A 16,837-nucleotide genomic window follows, 5' to 3' on the forward strand; every position below is an offset into this window, starting at 1 on the left:
CGCTAAAACCGCTAATACCATGTTATTATTATAATAACATTGTAACAGCGCAGACATAACATGTTAACCTATTAATAGCACTAAGTGGCGATTTTTGTGATGTCATGATGGGGAGGCCAAGTTTCACCCCCTAGCGAGTACCGCCCCTGGTAATAATGCAGTCTGCCCACCCCTCAGGACCACCCCTTCGTACTTATAGATATCATAATGCACCAAACTCTATACACTTACCAACCGTACGTGTAGAATATGCTATATACAAAGTATACGCCAAACACACTCACCAACCATAGCTGCCAACGTCAAACTCTACACACTGGCGAACGTAACGTGATTATACCTCAATGGCAAACTCTACACCAGGCATCACCAACGTGATGCTTCTGAGGTGCCCACCAAGGAGGTTGATAAATAGTCACGACTTCAAGATTTTAGTCACAGTTAATGCTTCTCTTAATTTAAATATGAGATATTTCTTTATAGCCTATAAAGAATATTTTCTTATAAATTATACACAAATTATCATTCAATCTTGTGTGATTTGGGAATGATGTCAAGACATCAGTAGAGGATTTTGTTCAAAAGTAGCCCTCGGGTGGCTCTCGGTAGCCCTCGGGTAGCCCTTCGTAGCCCTCCGACCTAGAAAGGTTGGGGACCCCTGCTCTACACACTCTCGAACTATATGTCTAGAATATACAGTATTAGTCAAGCTCTAAACACTCAACAACTGTACATATACAGAAATCACATACGGCAAACACTACACACCAACTGAACGTACCTATGCCAAACTCTACAACTCTGTATAGAAATAATATACGCTAAACTGTGTACACACTGACCAACCATACTGTATGTGTGTGCAACTCAATACCAAACACCCTTACAAATCATACATAAAGGGCAAGCCAACCATGCACAGCTATGCAGACACCAATGATACGTGGCCAGGACTCTATGGAAGAATCATGTTTTCATACCTCAACTGAAACTTTCTGTATAAATAAAGGTCAAACAAACCAAAACAAAGTAGAAATCAGACACGTCAAACTCTACTGCACACTCACCAAATGTACTGTATACTCTATGCGCTTACCAACCACGTCTGTCAAGTTTTGACCTCAGTTGGGAGTGAGATTTTACCATGATTTCTCCAGTTATAAGTGAATAGGTTGACTGTGCAATGGCTCATTCTCATTGGCTTGAAACATTCTCCTCATGGACATTCGATATATGGAAATGCTGGGGAAAAAAACAAATACAAATAGGGCTAATAGAGAAATACTATGGATTGAGGGAGTGAGAAAAGAGTGAGACTTGCAGACACTTTCAAAAAACTGTTAGTCCAACCAGCAGCTGGTGACTAGTACTCATCGCTAGTGATGCTAAGCAGCTCATCAGATCATGACATGTGTTAATGATTACCTATAGCACTTTACCACACTCATCACCCATGGCACGTGCTAACGATTAGCTACAGGCGTTTAGCAGCCATAGATGGCTTGTAGTTGTAGCTCATCAGCAGCCTGTAGGTTAGCACAAGGTTTTTCAGAGACCCCTATAGAGCTTGAAAGTCCCGCCCCTTAGTTCCGCATTTCACGGGACCTAAGCTGACCATCTAACAACATGGTAACGAGTAAATATCTTCCGATCTCAGTCATTACATGCGCTGGGCTACAAATATGCTGTTTAAGAGGCTAGATAAAGATTATTCATGCAGAAGTATCAATGTTCCGTGGCCGTCTGCATGAAAAATGTGAAGAAACACAACTTTCTAAAAAGTTTAGGGGTTCGTACGAACAATTAAACAAAAATATCAGAAACAACATATGTGGAGCTCGTGGCACAACCCGAAGGGGATCGAAATATCATTTTAATTCTGCCATTGGATTACATGCTACGATTTTCGGCTAAAAACGCTGTTGAGGTCCCATGAAATCGAGGGAAGTGACATCACTTTCAAGCTCTATGGGGCTGATAGGGGTGCTAGGGGGGCAGTGCCAGATTGGCAGGAATAGTATAGCAAAACAAAATAAATACAGTAATTGAATGACAAAAATAAGTAAAACACACTAAATAATAGGTTAATATTCCCATCAAGAACCACAGTATAATAATCTGTTGCATCTCTGATGGAGCCTCTACTATGTTACCATTTTCTTCTTCACCATTATGTTCCTAATGGTACTGTAGGCTCCTTACAGCAAGTAAGGAGCTGAGTTTCCTCGGAGCAAGTCTGTAAAGAGTGTGCAGAAGTCTCTCTGTAACGGTCATCCCTTGACTGAGTCACTTGGTAACCATGGCATCGGGAGCACAGTGAGTCAAGGAAACCATAGCATTGCATCATGCTGTCAGCACAGTGCTGTAACCATAGCATTGCTGTGTAGTCAAGAGCGTAGTGTAAGAGCTATGGAACTATAGTGTTACACAGTGGGTGCATTCAGAGTCTAACTACTAGAAGGGATGTGAAAAGAACTTTATTATTTGAGAAACTTTTTTATTTCGTGACAAAAGAAAAATGGAACCTGATTAAGTTTGTGACATGGAAAATAAACCATCAAAGAACTATTAAAATCACCTCACGGCGTCAGTGACTAAGAAGCCACTACAATAAGGGATATGAAGCCACATTATTGTATGCTGCAGTCAATGCTTAGTATAATATCTGTTAGCTATAGCACACTATTGCACAGTGTTTTCAGTACCTAATACAATAGCTCTTAGCGGCTAAGGCTTAGCATAGGGCAGTGCCTAGAATAATAAGCTTTGAACCCATAGCATTACATAGTATAGTAAAAAAAAAAATTCACAGTAGGAGTTACACAACTCTATAGCATTTCATACAGTAGTGAAGTCAGTGCCTAATATAAGGGTATTGAGATATAGCATTACATAGTATGAGGCAGTATGTAATGTTAGAGCAGTTAGACCATAGCGTAGTGTAGTCAGTGTTTAATATAAGAGCTGTGAAACCATAGCATTGCAGTGTCAAGTATGAGCTTGTGGTTGCTTGTGGTGCCTGACGTAACATCGAGCTGTGTGGCTCTGAACTCCAATGCGGTGAGAAGTGGGACATTTGGTCAAGGCCAGCAGGCAGGCAGGAGTCAGTATGTAGCAGTCGTAAGCTGATTAGGATCGAGACTGTGGCTAATATATACTGTACTGGCCACGTAGTCCTCCTCAATCAGGGACTGATATACACCTTGTGTCTACTCCTGTCTCGCACTTTACTTGGTGAGATTCAGGTCTTCGGCTACTAATAACAATTGTGCTTACCTCTGTTATTTAATGTACCTTAGGTCCGCTGTAAAAGCCTGTCGCTACCATATTGTCATGGCAGAAATCAAGCATGGGGCACTACAATTATGTTGGGTACTAGATATAGTGATGATGGCAACCGAAACTATTTCAGCCATGAAATGATTTCCTGCAGTCTTGCCCTGTATTCTGTAATAGCTGTGTAATGTGTGTGTGTGTGTGTGTGTGTGTGTGTGTGTGTGTGTGTGTGTGCGTGTGTGTGTGTGTGTGTGTGTGTGTGTGTGTGTGTGTGTGTGTGTGTGTGTGTGTGTGTGTGTGTGTGTGTGTGCGTGCGTGCGTGCGTGCGTGCGTGCGTGCGTGCGTGCGTGCGTGCGTGCGTGCGTGCGTGCGTGTGCGTGCGTGGTTCTAGTGTCGGGCCATGCCGACCCCATGGAGGGTACAGATATCCACCTCCACTTCCCCGCGGGCGCCGTGCTGAAGGACGGCCCCTCCGCCGGCGTAACCATAGTGACGTGTCTGGCCTCACTCTTCAGCGGGAAGCTGGTGCGCTCAGACGTGGCCATGACCGGAGAGATCACACTACGAGGACTCGTGCTGCCTGTGAGGCCCAGTTTACAGACACACACACACAGACACGCACAGACACACACACACACACACACACACACACACACACACACACACACACACACACGCACATCGCACACACTGACACATGCGCACACACTGACACATGCACACACACATACAGACACACACACACACACACGCACATCGCACACACTGACACATGCGCACACACTGACACATGCACACACACATACAGACACACACACACACACACACACACACACACACACACACACACACACACACAGCTGTCAAAATCTTGGTAATGTGTTGCGTGCTACACCATAGAGCACTTAACATGACGTTAGACTAGGCAAACCTACACTATAAATTCATCACACAAAATGTGTGTTTTGGAACCGAAATTGCTGGTTCATGAGGGCGAGGCTGGCGGAGTGCCGCTCCGCTTAGCTCATGTTTAGGCCACACCACAGATGGATATCCCCCAGGCTGGGCCCACAGCTCTGCCACACACTCTATGAGTGCGTTGCAATATGCGACCTTGCCTCCTCCACTTGCCTCCTCCACTTGTTTCTCTCCTCGTACCAGGAAGTAATATGTCATGATGACATCACTGACAACAGCATTATATTTCAATATCTTGCAAAAGCTCAATTGTAGAGTCTTTTTCTCACTTGCAATTGGGATGGTGAATGAAAAACAGTCCCTCAAAAGTTGTTGTGGCTATGCTGACGGCTGGGAAACTTTATCGTTTTCTCCATGGAGGAGGGGCCAGGAGGCGGGACGAGGAGACAAGCGCAAGTGGAGGAGGCAAGGTCGCAAATTGCAACGCACTCGTGCTGATGTGTACCACGCACAACATGCATAGAACCCATACCCAGTGACGTCAAACGAGGAAAAAATGAACTGGGAAAATAAATACATACACAATATGTGATTAGCGAAGTGCTTGCCTGACAAGGCATACTGCACTGTTTGGTGCTGTACGACAGTGGTTCCCAAACTTTTTCTGTCGGGACGTACTTTTGCAAACAACACCCCGCCATATTCCAAACATCAAACATTATTTGTCCGTTAATATTGCTAAATCCAAATTAGACATTCACATCAAAAGTAAAAACATGTATTGGCCTTTTAAGTGAGTACTGTCACTAACAAATTACTTTATGTTAACCTCTGTTCTTCCCTGTTTTTTTTTTTTTTTTTTTCATTATAAGAAGATCATTTCATTTCATAAAAAGTTCATTTGCAACCCCCCCTAGGGATCCCAAAAAACAGGTGGGGAACCACTGCTGTACTGTGTGGCACTCATGTGTAGGTCACAGCAGATGTTTTCCTCCTGGGGCGTGGTGTGGTTGTGATGTGAGGTCCACATCCACCCACAAAATATTAGCTCATGATGATGAATAAGAGGAGTCACTGCTGGGCTGACATTGGCACAGGGCAAGAAAAGGCAGGGAAATATACAACAAAGTTATCTATGGCGGGTTTATCCATTTTCAGGTTGAAAAAAAATCAGGAATTCTTTCCAGATTTTTTTTTTTTTTAACGTATTTGCCTACTAGTGCCCATGTACAGTATATGAAGGTGGGCAGAATTAAGCCTTTCCTGCAGAGCCTTTATTATAGGCTTGTTGCCACCAAAGTGGTAATGACCGAGTCGTAATCTGTTAAGGCTCTTGGAAATGTCAGCAATGTATCACATAGTTGCGGTTATCCAGCAAGCAGAGAGTGTGACCTCCCACAACCCCATCTGAATGAAAGGGCTATACCATTTCTGCTTTACAACAGTGTTTCCCAACCAGGGGTACGTGGACCACTAGGGGTACGCGAGCACACTGCAGGGGGTACTTGGAAAAATGCAATTTTAACAAATAGATGGAGCTTAGTTACATTGGGATAGAGAAAGCGATATAGAACTTGACTTAGGGGGTATTCACAAACAAAACGGGTTGGGGGTACACAAGACAAAAAAGGTTGGGAAACACTGCTGTACAGGATGTTCTCTGGCTATACACAAGGTTTTTCTGATCCCTGCACATGTAAAATGCCCTCTCATCCTCCTCCTCCTCCTCCTCTCCTCTCCTCTCCTCTCCTCTCCTCACCTCACCTCACCTCACCTCACCTCACCTCACCTCACCTCACCTCTCCACTCCTCTACTCTACTCTACTCTACTCTACTCCCCTCTCTCCTCTCCTCACCTCACCTCACCTCACCTCACCTCACCTCACCTCACCTCACCTCACCTCACCTCACCTCACCTCACCTCACCTCACCTCTCCTCTCCTCTCCTCTCCTCTCCTCACCTCACCTGTCCTCTCCTCTCCTCCTTCTCCCGCTCTTCCTCTGTCTGTAGGTGGGCGGGATTAAAGATAAGGTTCTGGCGGCCCACAGGGCGGGGCTTAAGCGGGTCATCTTGCCCAAGCGGAATGAGAAGGACCTGGAGGAGATTCCGGCCCACATCCGGGCCCAGCTCGACTTTGTGCTGGCGGCGAGCGTCGACCAGGTCCTCAACGCGGCCTTCAGCGGGGGGTTCCCCACCAACACCGATCCCATGGCACACACACACCTCGCCAGCAAATTATAACACACACGCACACACACTTCACCAGCAAGCTATGACACACACATACACACACACACCTCGGCAGCAAATTATGAGGCACACACACTTCGCCAGCATACTATTTCTCACACACACACACACACACACACACACACACACACACACACACACACACACACACACACACACACACACACACACACACACACACACACACACACACTTCTGAGACTCTCTGGCTCACACTCTCATGACACTGATGAAAGAGATGCGCGCACACACACTCACCTCGATGGACAATAACAAACATGGCAACGGAGACCTCGGACACACAGAGCATATTCTTGGCGAGATGTGCAGATTGTACTACTTGTAGCACTTATTTGATGGCCTCGTTAATTAAAACTAATGGAGTTGAGAGAAGTCTCCTCAGTTCCCAGTTCTAGTTCAAGCTGATCCACTTTACTGTTAAAGGGGTATGCCACTGTTTTGGGGCTTACTACAGTTAAAATCGTTGGCCAGGGTTTATAAAGGTGGTAAAGTGTCTTATTTTTCATGTTAAGCGTTGTCTTGCTTTAAGACAAGTTAAAAGAGGGAATATGTCGCTAAGCTAGTGAAATTCAATGGATCCATGTAAACCCCAGCCAACGATTTTAACTGTATTAAGCCCCAAAATAGTGGCATACCCCTTTAACAGTAGCAGTACAGTAGTGAAGGCAATTGGGGAGGCTATTCCTAATGAACTAGCCAGACAGATATGAGGCACACGTGCACACACACCCCTTGCCAGACAGACATCTGGGTCATTTAACTCAATTAGCTGAATGAGTTACAAAGTGATTCAGACTGAGCCGAGGTGATTCAGATTTAGATGTGGTCTAGGTAGCACCCTCAAGTCGTCTGAGAGAGCAGACAAGGGAATGTCATAACAGTTAGGCCTTGAGGTAGAGATGACATGAATTTCCCACTGGCAAGTATCCATGTTGCTAACTGGCTAGCAACTACGGTTTCAATAAACCTAACCCAGTGTTCCTTAAGTGTGCCTTTACTAACATTGTCTGGGAAATGAAGGGGGAGCAGTGTTGTCTGCCGTCTGCTCCAAGTCTGGTTGGTGCTTTGACCTAGTACATAATAAGACCAAATAAAGATTAATTTAGATTTGTATGCTGTGCAGTGTAATGCTTGTAGGTCAGTGTTGATTTAAAGGTGCACTGTGTAACATTTTTGGAAGTTTCTTTCCAGAATCCATGCTGCCCATTCACCAATCTGTTACTTTTTTCACAAATACCATCATCAACACCACCATCATCAAATTCTAAGTGTTCATTATGATGGGGAAATGAAAAGGCGGATCTTCTCCATGTCCGCCATTTTGATAATTAGTTTATTACTTTGTAAATATTCATGAAAAGATCAAATTTGGTCAATAGGAAGCACAGTTTCCTCAAGGAGCAGCATAGTTGCAATACCTACTCTGGCCACCATCCTACACAGTACACCTTTAAGTCTTTTAAGCACCGCTCATATCACACATATGCACTCAGTCACACACATGCTCTTGTCCAGGACAAGGTGGCTCTCCCAGCTGCAGAGAGGAGCCACTCAGGAGGAGCCACATATTTCACCCAATAAAGGTTTCCAAACCCACTGATCCCAACAACCAACCCTATTAAAGACCATGGATAATAACTGGGTGTTGATTCCCAACCCTATTAAAGACCATTGATAACTGGGTGTTGATTCCCAACCCTATTAAAGACCATTGATAATAACTGGGTGTTGATTCCCAACCCTATTAAAGACCATTGATAATAACTGGGTGTTGATTCCCAACTAGGGCTGAGTATCGCAGCCATGTTCCTGTATCGATTCGATTTCGATTCTTAGGGCTTTGAATCGATTAATCACGCTTAAATTCGATTCGATTCGATTCATTCCGAATCGATTCAATCGTTCCCTTCTTGGTGCCAGGATTTCCCCCAAAAGATGCTGTTGCCTATTTTTATATAGAAATGTCAAAGGGCTGTGGCTTGACAGTGTTAACAGATTGCTAATTTGTAATAAGTAGGCCTAGGCCTAATTGACTAATACCTACTGGATATTTTCCTTAGACCTAAATTAAACAAAAAGAACAAGAACCAAAAAAATCGATTTTGTACCCTGTGAATCGATTATGTGAATTTCGATTCGATTCAAACGATTATCTCGATTATTTTACCCAGCCCTATTCCCAACCCTATTAAAGACCATTGATAACTGGGTGTTGATTCCCAACCCTATTAAAGACCATTGATGATAACTGGGTGTTGATTCCCAACCCTAGACCGTTGATAGCTGGGAGTTGATGATCATCAGACTTCCCTCCACGGTCACCCTACAGGTGGGAAGTGGATTGTCCAAACAATTAAGAGAAACAATGTACTCAAAGTGTTTTGGTTTTTTTTTTAAGTGCATTTTTGTATGTTTATTGGATAGGATAGTGGAGAGCAGACAAGCTGTGCGTGGGGGAGACACGCATTGAAACTTAAATAGGGAATTTAGATTGGCAGGGTACTGTGTAATATTTTGATAAGTTCAAAACTATTACAAGTTTGAGGCTTAACTAGGTGGACGCTGCACACCTCTAAGGAGACCTGACCCAAGGACCTGAAGACAGACTGGGGCTGATGACTGGAGCAGCACACGTGGACAGCACCCAGCTACAGGATGCAAGACAGTGCTGAGAAAGTAGAAAGTCTATACTACATATGCACAGTGCGTGCACTGCCACCACAGTACAGTGTGTTATACCTGATGGCCTGTGCATGGGGTAGATCAAATGGCTGAGCTGCAAGGGTGACACGAAAGGAGAGGTGTCAATCCCAGGTCAGGGCAGAAATACAACAGCACAAGTTACACTGACACCACACCTCCACACAGGCGCAACAGGAGCCTGCTCACCACTCACCAGTCTTCAACTTGCAGAACTAAACTACCAACTTCACTACTGAAATGCCACACTGGCGGGTTATCTGAAATATGCTTATTCTCTTCGGCAATAACTACTGTTGCACCGATACCATTTTTTGGCCCCGATACCAATACCCGACTGCAGGATCAGCCGATACCGATAGTTTGAAATTTTAACTTTGTTGGGCTGCTGCCTACCTTTGTGAAAAAGGGAAAAGACTGATGTACAAAGTGAATCCAATAGAACTTTTAATACTTTTTAAGTACCTTTGATATAAAATAACTAAGATCAAGGCTGCGTTCAAGTGTCAAACGAGCATCTGTGTAAAATGGTATCGGTGCCCTATTTGTTGGTACTCGCTGACACAGATACCACCATTTTAGTGCAGCAGGCCTATCGGGGCCTCGGCCAATACTGGTATCGGTGCAACACTAGCAATAACAGGATAAATATGCCTAGGTCACGTGTCAAATGGCCACATCAAACATCACTGCCGTTTCAGTAGTCTGACCAAAGAAGTAGAACAGTGGACTAGAGGTGACCTTGCCCTTTTCTTCACGGCCATCCTGGCAGCCATTATCTGGTAGGTATCTGTAGGTAGTTTTGGGTAGGGTGCGCACATCCAAAAACACTTGTTGCAGGTGCCAGACAAAAAAGTCAGACTGTTGAAAAAGGTAGGTCTGCACACTGCCGATCAGCTCCAAAAATAAACTTTATTATTTAAAAAGCAACGTTTCGATCACGCTGGATCTTCATCAGGCATATGGGTAACGGGAAGAAGCAGTGACTTATTTCACATGACCATTCATACACCCGCCCAGGCAAGACACCCAAGGGTTAAATGTTTTTGGTTTTGCCTGATGCATAATGGACACAGGCCAAGACGCCTGACTGTCTATGTGATTGACACCCTTGGGTGTCTTGCCTGGGCGGGTGTATGAATGGTCATGTGATATAAGTCACTGCTTCTTCCTGTTACCCATATGCCTGATGAAGATCCAGCGTGATCGAAACAATAAATAAAGTTTATTTTTGGAGCTGATCGGCAGCAGAATGGCAGGAAAAATACAGCACAACAAAAAAAATAATTGAATAAACTGAATAACATGCACAGCAAATTTAAAACAAAAACGAGCTAAACAATATTCCTATTCCTTTTGATATTATCCTACATCCCAGTGGGACTTCTATGGTTGTGAAAGGGGGTACACAGAAAAAATAGTGTGACACGACCCATGTAAGGGGGGTCTTGACTGGAATCTACCAGTATAAGGGGGACCTTGTCATGGTAAAGTTTGGGAACCCCTGATCTAATATTCGACCTCTTTGAGTCGGACTCCTCGCCAGACCCGTCGTGTGAGCTCACAAAGCTGAGAGCAGAAAAAGACGAGGGTCTGGAGGACCTTTGGATTCACCCTGCTCCCAAACCAAAATGCAATACAATCGGGATCACAGGATTTTCAGAGATGTGACTTCGAGAGTCGAAATTGAAACTTACTGAAGGAAAAATAAGTGAAACACGACAGTTGTTTCAGAAACAATGCCCGCTCGCTCGCATGGACTCATCGATTCTGTAATTTCAACTGCATTTTCGAATCTGTGACTAGGTAAAAGTACAGCTCGTTAAATAGGTCTACATTGGATAAACAATTCAATCACATGCAAATATTTTTGATAAGCACACATTCAGACTGGTAGTTGTTAATCTTGGTAGATGTTAATCTTACAAGCGAAACACACTCACTAAGGAGTCAAAAGGGGCTCGTTTTATTTTCTACCAGGCCAACTGAATTTTAACCAGCATTTGGCCAGTTGGCGGGTGTTAATTTAAAGCCCTTGCTATGTCCAGGACCAGGTGTATATTTGTGGAGCGAGAGTCAGGTTAGGGTTTCAGAGGCAAAACAAGTAAAAGAGGCACATCCCCTTAACTCAAAAGCAAGCAAAGCCAGAGATATGAAAAAGATAGATTTATTTAATGGCCAAACAAACAAAAACAATAAACGAAGATAAGGACCACAGAGCTATTTAATTCTGTCCTGCCCCCCACCCCCCTGTACACACCAAAGACAACATTTAAAAAAGAAAATTAATAAAATAAAAACAACCAATTTCAATCTTCTCTTGAACATAACAAAAAAATAATTACAATAATAATTACAGTCCCATAATTAAAGGAATCAAAAGGAAAAATGGTCAATAATAAAAACAAAATCGTACTTTTTTTAATTCAAATTTAAACTGAAATGTTTTTAACTCTATATACATTTTAGAATGGGTGGGTAGGGGGGAGGAGGGGATTTGAAAAAAAAAAAAAAAAGGAAATACAGAAGAGAAAAAAAACAAACGGAGACTGCTTTAGAACTTAAAAATTGTCCACGGCTGCCCAGCTACTCTGCTCCTCCACATTCCCAGCCTGCAGCCCCGCGCTGGCTCGGCTCGGCTCTGCTCCTCTCCTCTCCACAGCAGACTGGCTCTGGATGCTGCTCCACACTCCTCAACGCTGCCCGCCATGCCAGCCTCTGCCACGGCAGGGGAAGGGAGGAGGAGGGGGAGAGGGGCAGGGTCTCTTTAAACCCAGCCCTTCACCCCCACCCCACAGACCCAGCTAGCAGTCTGTGACGTCCTGTGTGCATCATCTCCAGGTCTAGCAGCCCAGCCCAGCCCTGGAGGAGGCCAGGCCAGTGCAGGGCAGAGCAGCACCACAACAGCCAGTTAGGGCCTAGCGGTGCAGCTCCACCCTAGAGGTCAGCGAGGTCGAGCAGTGCAGCACAGCACCACAGCACCCGGGCCCAGCAGCTCGCTGCAGCGCCACACTTGCTAGTGCAACGCCACATCAAACCAGCTAGGCCTAGCAGCCCAGTGCAACGCCACACCACACCACCCCAGCCCAGCCACTTCCCACTCAATCGCACAGCAGCCAGGTAGATGCGGAGAAGAAGGGGAGGGGCAATAACTTCCAACTTCCAAGCTGGCCAGACAAACCCTCCCGCCCCACTTTTTTTTTCGTCCCCTTCATGTTTTTCAGTAAAACCCAGAAATGCGTCCATGTGTGTGGTGAGTAGGTGTGTGTGTGTGTTTTCTGTCAAGTGCATTTGCATGTGTGGGTCATGTTATGTCCATGTCTGTTTCGTCAGTATGCATCTGTGTACATCTGTGTGTGTGTGTGTGTGTGTGTGTAAGTGTATTTTCTTTTTGTGTGTGCGAAAAAACAGCCTGGGGTGGCGTGTGTGTGTGTGTGTGTGTGTGTGTGTGTGTGTGTGTGTGTGTGTGTGCGTGTGTGTGTGTGTGTGTGTGTATGTGGTTGTGTCCTCAGCACATGGATATGGTGACGTTGATGCCCAGGTTTCCGTTCTCGGCAAACAGCTGCGCGATGGAGGTGTCGAACACCAGGCAGTCGCTGTTCATGATGGCGGTGGCGATGCCCTCGTGGATGGAGCGCGGCGTGGCCTCCCACGTCAGCCGGCGCCGGTGGCCGTTCAGCTCCAGGCGGTAGGCGAAGTTCTCGGCCTGTTTGCGCGTGCCGATGAGCTGTACGATGGCGAAGAACTGCTGGTGGCCGTCGTACTTCTCCTGCTTCTCCAGCACCAGCATGAAGTGGAAGCCGAAGCAGCTCTGCATCATCACCCAGTCCACCGCGCCCGGCAGGTTGATGTCCGTGGCCAGGAAGACGATGTCCTCCCCCTGCAGCGTGGTGATGGATTTGTGTTGGTGCAGCAGGTGCGGCATCACCGCGTCCAGCGAGCCCTGCCACTTGCACGAGGCGCCGGGGCACGGGCACGAGTAGGGCCGGAACTCGCACAGCTCCTCGTGCTCCGCCTTGTCCGTGTGCGGCAGCGTCACCTCGCAGCCCGACGAGGCGTATTTGCAAGGGAAGAGCACCGAGTTGGCCACCTTCTCCATGGCCAGGTTGCGGATGGAGCCCAGGGGCCCGCGGCAGGTGGGGCAGCAGGTCAGCTTGGGCCGGCAGTTGCTGCACACCAGGTGGCCACTCTGGCACTGCAGGATGGGCGGCAGCACATAGTCGAAGCACACCGGGCACTCAAACAGGCTGGCCAGGTCGCTGTTGGAGGCCGTGGTGCCCGACAGGGTGGGGACGCGCTGGGACGGGGTGCTCTTGGACGTACCGGTGGGCAGCGCTGGCGCAGGCTGGCGACTCATTTCTACACACAGGGGAAAGAAGAGATGGAGATGAGATGGAGGAGGGGATAGAGAAGAGGAAGGGATGGGGCAGGAGAGTGTGAAAGATGGGGGGGGGGGGGGGGATAGGCATCCGTTAAAACAACAAAGTTTTCATTCTTGTGCTTTTGATTCCCCAACAGCTGTCTAAACAGTTCCAGCTAATAGCATTAGCAGCAGCAGCAGTAGTAGTAGCAGCAGCAGCTTTATTGTCCCCCGTGGGAGAAATAGAAACGGTGGCGGCAGCATCAGTAGCAACAGAGTGAGGAGGCTAAAGCTGCGTGTAGACCAAGAGCGACCCACTCTACCAAAGTAGCCAAGATCGCTGAAGAAGTTCAGCCATCGATTTGCTTCATTCGCCCTAAACATGAAATTGACATGTTTGATTTAGCTTATTACATAACGGCTCTGGCCTGTCAGCCGGGGACATTTTTTCAGTCGCTTTAGTTGACGACCTTCCGTAGAGAAATAATGACTTTGTTGGAGTACAGTACACATAGCTTAAGGCTCCTACTATGGCACAAGATGGTAAGACCCACAGACCTATTGGAGACACAGTAAGACCCACAGACACAATAACAGAGACAGCAAGACGCACAGACACAATGACAGAGACACCAAGATCCAGACAAACTACATTGGCAGCTCCAATGTAGTCCTCCATTGCTGGCTCCCGAATTCCAGCCCGTTAAGGTCACCCTACCCTCAGCCACAGGGGTAAATATAGCTCAGGGGCAGGCACAAGCCCCCACCACTACACCCACTCCAGCTTCGGCCTCAGCCCCCAGCCCTATTCCTACCCTCCAACCCCCCAGCCCTATTCCTACCCAGCCTCAGCAGCCCACACCCCTGTCTGGGCCTCCTGGGTGGGGAAAGCTGTGTTTTTAGGAGGCAGCTCACTGAAGTTCAGCACAGCACAGTACAGTGCAAAGGGGGCTAGAGTACACCCGCAGAGGGGAGGGGGTGGAGCGGAGGGGGGTGGAGGGAGGCTGCTGATGGTGTTTTGATAGTACAGGGGGCAGTGGAGGGATGGGGGCGTGTTTGCTGTGACAGCACAGAGCCACAGCTATTTCTGGCCAGAGGGAGATGAGAGGGTAGGGAAGAGAAGAGGATAGGAGAGGAGAGATGAGAGGGTAGGGAAGAGGAGAGGAGAGCTGTGGTGGGGGAAGAGGAGAAGGGAGGAGGGCTGTGGTGGGGTGGAGAAGCGGAGTGAGGGAGTATTGGCAGGGTGGATGAGTTCACCAAAGTGAAAAGCTGTGCCGTAGTCAGACGGGTGAAGTGGACTCAAATTTCTACACACGTGTTGCTATGGGAACCAGTTGTGGTGAGGGAGAGGGGGACCAAGCGAGAGAGCGAGGTGAGGGATGACATTTTTTTTTCCCCTGCAGCAGTCCGACACTAGGCGTGGTCCCTTCAGCACGATGGATTCATGCAACACATGCACTTATGAACGCACACACACACACACACACACACACACACACACACACACACACACACACACACACACACACAGACATGATACAGCAGCAGCATTATACACACACTCTCACTCATACAGGTGGAGCTCCAGGCAGCACAGAGGGTAGGAGACAAGTGAAGCCTCTCACAGCTGACAGTATAGTGACTACACAGAGTGAAACGGTAGAGGGAGAATGAGCGCAAGACAGAGAGCCAGCAACTAGAGAGAGAGACGGCAACTACAGAGAGAGAGAGAGAGAGAGAGAGAGAGAGAGAGAGAGAGAGAGAGAGAGAGAGAGAAAGGTTGAGAGTGAGCGAGAGAGTAAGAGAAAGAGAGATACAGAGAGACCACGTAATGATGGTGTTGTGGCTCTCGTCTTCCGCTCTTTGCCAACGCTGACTTCATCTGGGAAAGTCAATCACTGTTTTTGTTATCCCGCTTGCTAGTGAGGGATGATTGTGTGTCTGCGTGTGTGGTCTCCAAAGAAGTCACAGGCAATCTTATCTAGGGAGTGTGTGAATGGCACTAAGGTGAAGGTCTTGGGAAACCTCCAAGACCTTGAGCTCGCAAGGTCATAATGCTGACTTGCCTTGCCCACAGCAGTAAGGGAATCAGGGAAGGAGAGGAAGCAGGGGTGTGGGGGTTTGGGGGGGAGGTTTGGGCCAAGAAGGAAAGCTAGGGTGGGTTAAAGCCATGCCGTACCATTTCTGGAAATAAAATAATTGTACACCTTCCTTTGAGTTAAAGAATTGAGCTTAACCTTTCTACTGTACTCCCAGCCGGTTCCTGGCAACGCAAATCCTTCCTCCAAGCTAGCAATTAAGTTACCACTGAATCCTATGGGACCAACTAGCAGCTAGCTGGTCCCATGAGATTCAAATGATGGTTCCTAGCTTAGCACTAGAAGTACAATACCAGACAAATCGAATGCCAGGAAGAAAAGGAAAAGGTAAAACTCAATTATTTAACTCAAGTGGAGATGTAAAATGAGCTTATATCCAGAAACGAGAGAGAGAGCGAGAGGGAGCGAGAGAGCGAGAGAGAGCGAGAGAGAGAGAGCGAGAGAGAGAGCGAGCGAGCATGTGTACTGTGTTGAAGGGTGAGGGACAGGACTGTAAACACATCTGTTGTGATAAAGCCACTGGGATATTTATAGGCAGCCAGCACGAGCTGCTACCAGCTACCCAGGACAGATTTAGTCCTGATGGCTCACTCTCACACACAGTCAAAATCAACACAAGCTACCCAGACAAGCTGAGATGCTGCCTGCTGCTGTGGAGCTATACGCAGTGTTGGGATAGACACGTACGCACGCACGCACGCAATGGAGTCAGTTTTGGAGATGGAGATGTCCCCCCTAGAGCAGAGTTGGACATGGAGATACAGAGGGCGCCTCCTGTTCCTGCTCCTCTCCTCATGTTGCTGAACACCTGGCTGCAGCCCACTCATTGCAGCAAGGCAGGAGGGAGAAGCCGACTGTTGCCCCACACAGCCAGCCAGCAGCAGCCATAGCCCACTTACTGGAGCAGGACACGCCAATAACACTCATCCATAGCCCCTTCACTGGTTACACTGAGGTGTGTTATGGGTGAGGCAGCAGACAGCCCACCATGTCCTCTTCTTGCCGGAGAGCATGAACATTAGCGAGCGGCGGGTTGCTCCACCGGCCCTGGGCAGGAACATTAGTGAGCAGCCTGGACATGATGGAGCATTACAGTGCATACACACCAACGGCGCGGACGTCCACTTTACGTCTCCATTATCAGTCCGAAACGGTTAGAATACATGAAAACAGATCATGCCTTGCACACAGGAGCGCGGTGTAAGCGCGGCG

General features: G+C 47.1%; 2 protein-coding genes across 3 annotated transcripts in view; one reads left to right on the top strand and one right to left on the bottom strand.

The window, feature by feature from the left end:
• The window catches only part of lonp2 (lon peptidase 2, peroxisomal), a 49,800-nt gene extending 42,223 nt beyond the window's left edge, over positions 1 to 7,577 (top strand). Inside the window, exons 14-15 of the mRNA XM_063197541.1 lie at positions 3,668 to 3,858; positions 6,206 to 7,577. Of these exons, the coding sequence (XP_063053611.1) occupies positions 3,668 to 3,858; positions 6,206 to 6,436 (422 nt within the window). The 3' untranslated portion in view covers positions 6,437 to 7,577. The remainder of the gene's footprint in view (positions 1 to 3,667; positions 3,859 to 6,205) is intronic.
• A 3,740-nt stretch (positions 7,578 to 11,317) lies between these two features.
• siah1 (siah E3 ubiquitin protein ligase 1) overlaps positions 11,318 to 16,837 on the bottom strand; it is a 28,209-nt gene continuing 22,689 nt past the window's right edge. For both annotated transcript variants that reach the window (XM_063197543.1, XM_063197542.1), the window contains exon 3: positions 11,318 to 13,525. In XM_063197543.1, coding sequence (XP_063053613.1) covers positions 12,675 to 13,525 — 851 coding nt within the window. In that variant the 3' untranslated portion in view covers positions 11,318 to 12,674. The remainder of the gene's footprint in view (positions 13,526 to 16,837) is intronic.

Source organism: Engraulis encrasicolus, chromosome 4 (genome assembly GCF_034702125.1).
Source record: "Engraulis encrasicolus isolate BLACKSEA-1 chromosome 4, IST_EnEncr_1.0, whole genome shotgun sequence".
In the NCBI taxonomy this organism is placed as follows: domain Eukaryota; kingdom Metazoa; phylum Chordata; class Actinopteri; order Clupeiformes; family Engraulidae; genus Engraulis; species Engraulis encrasicolus.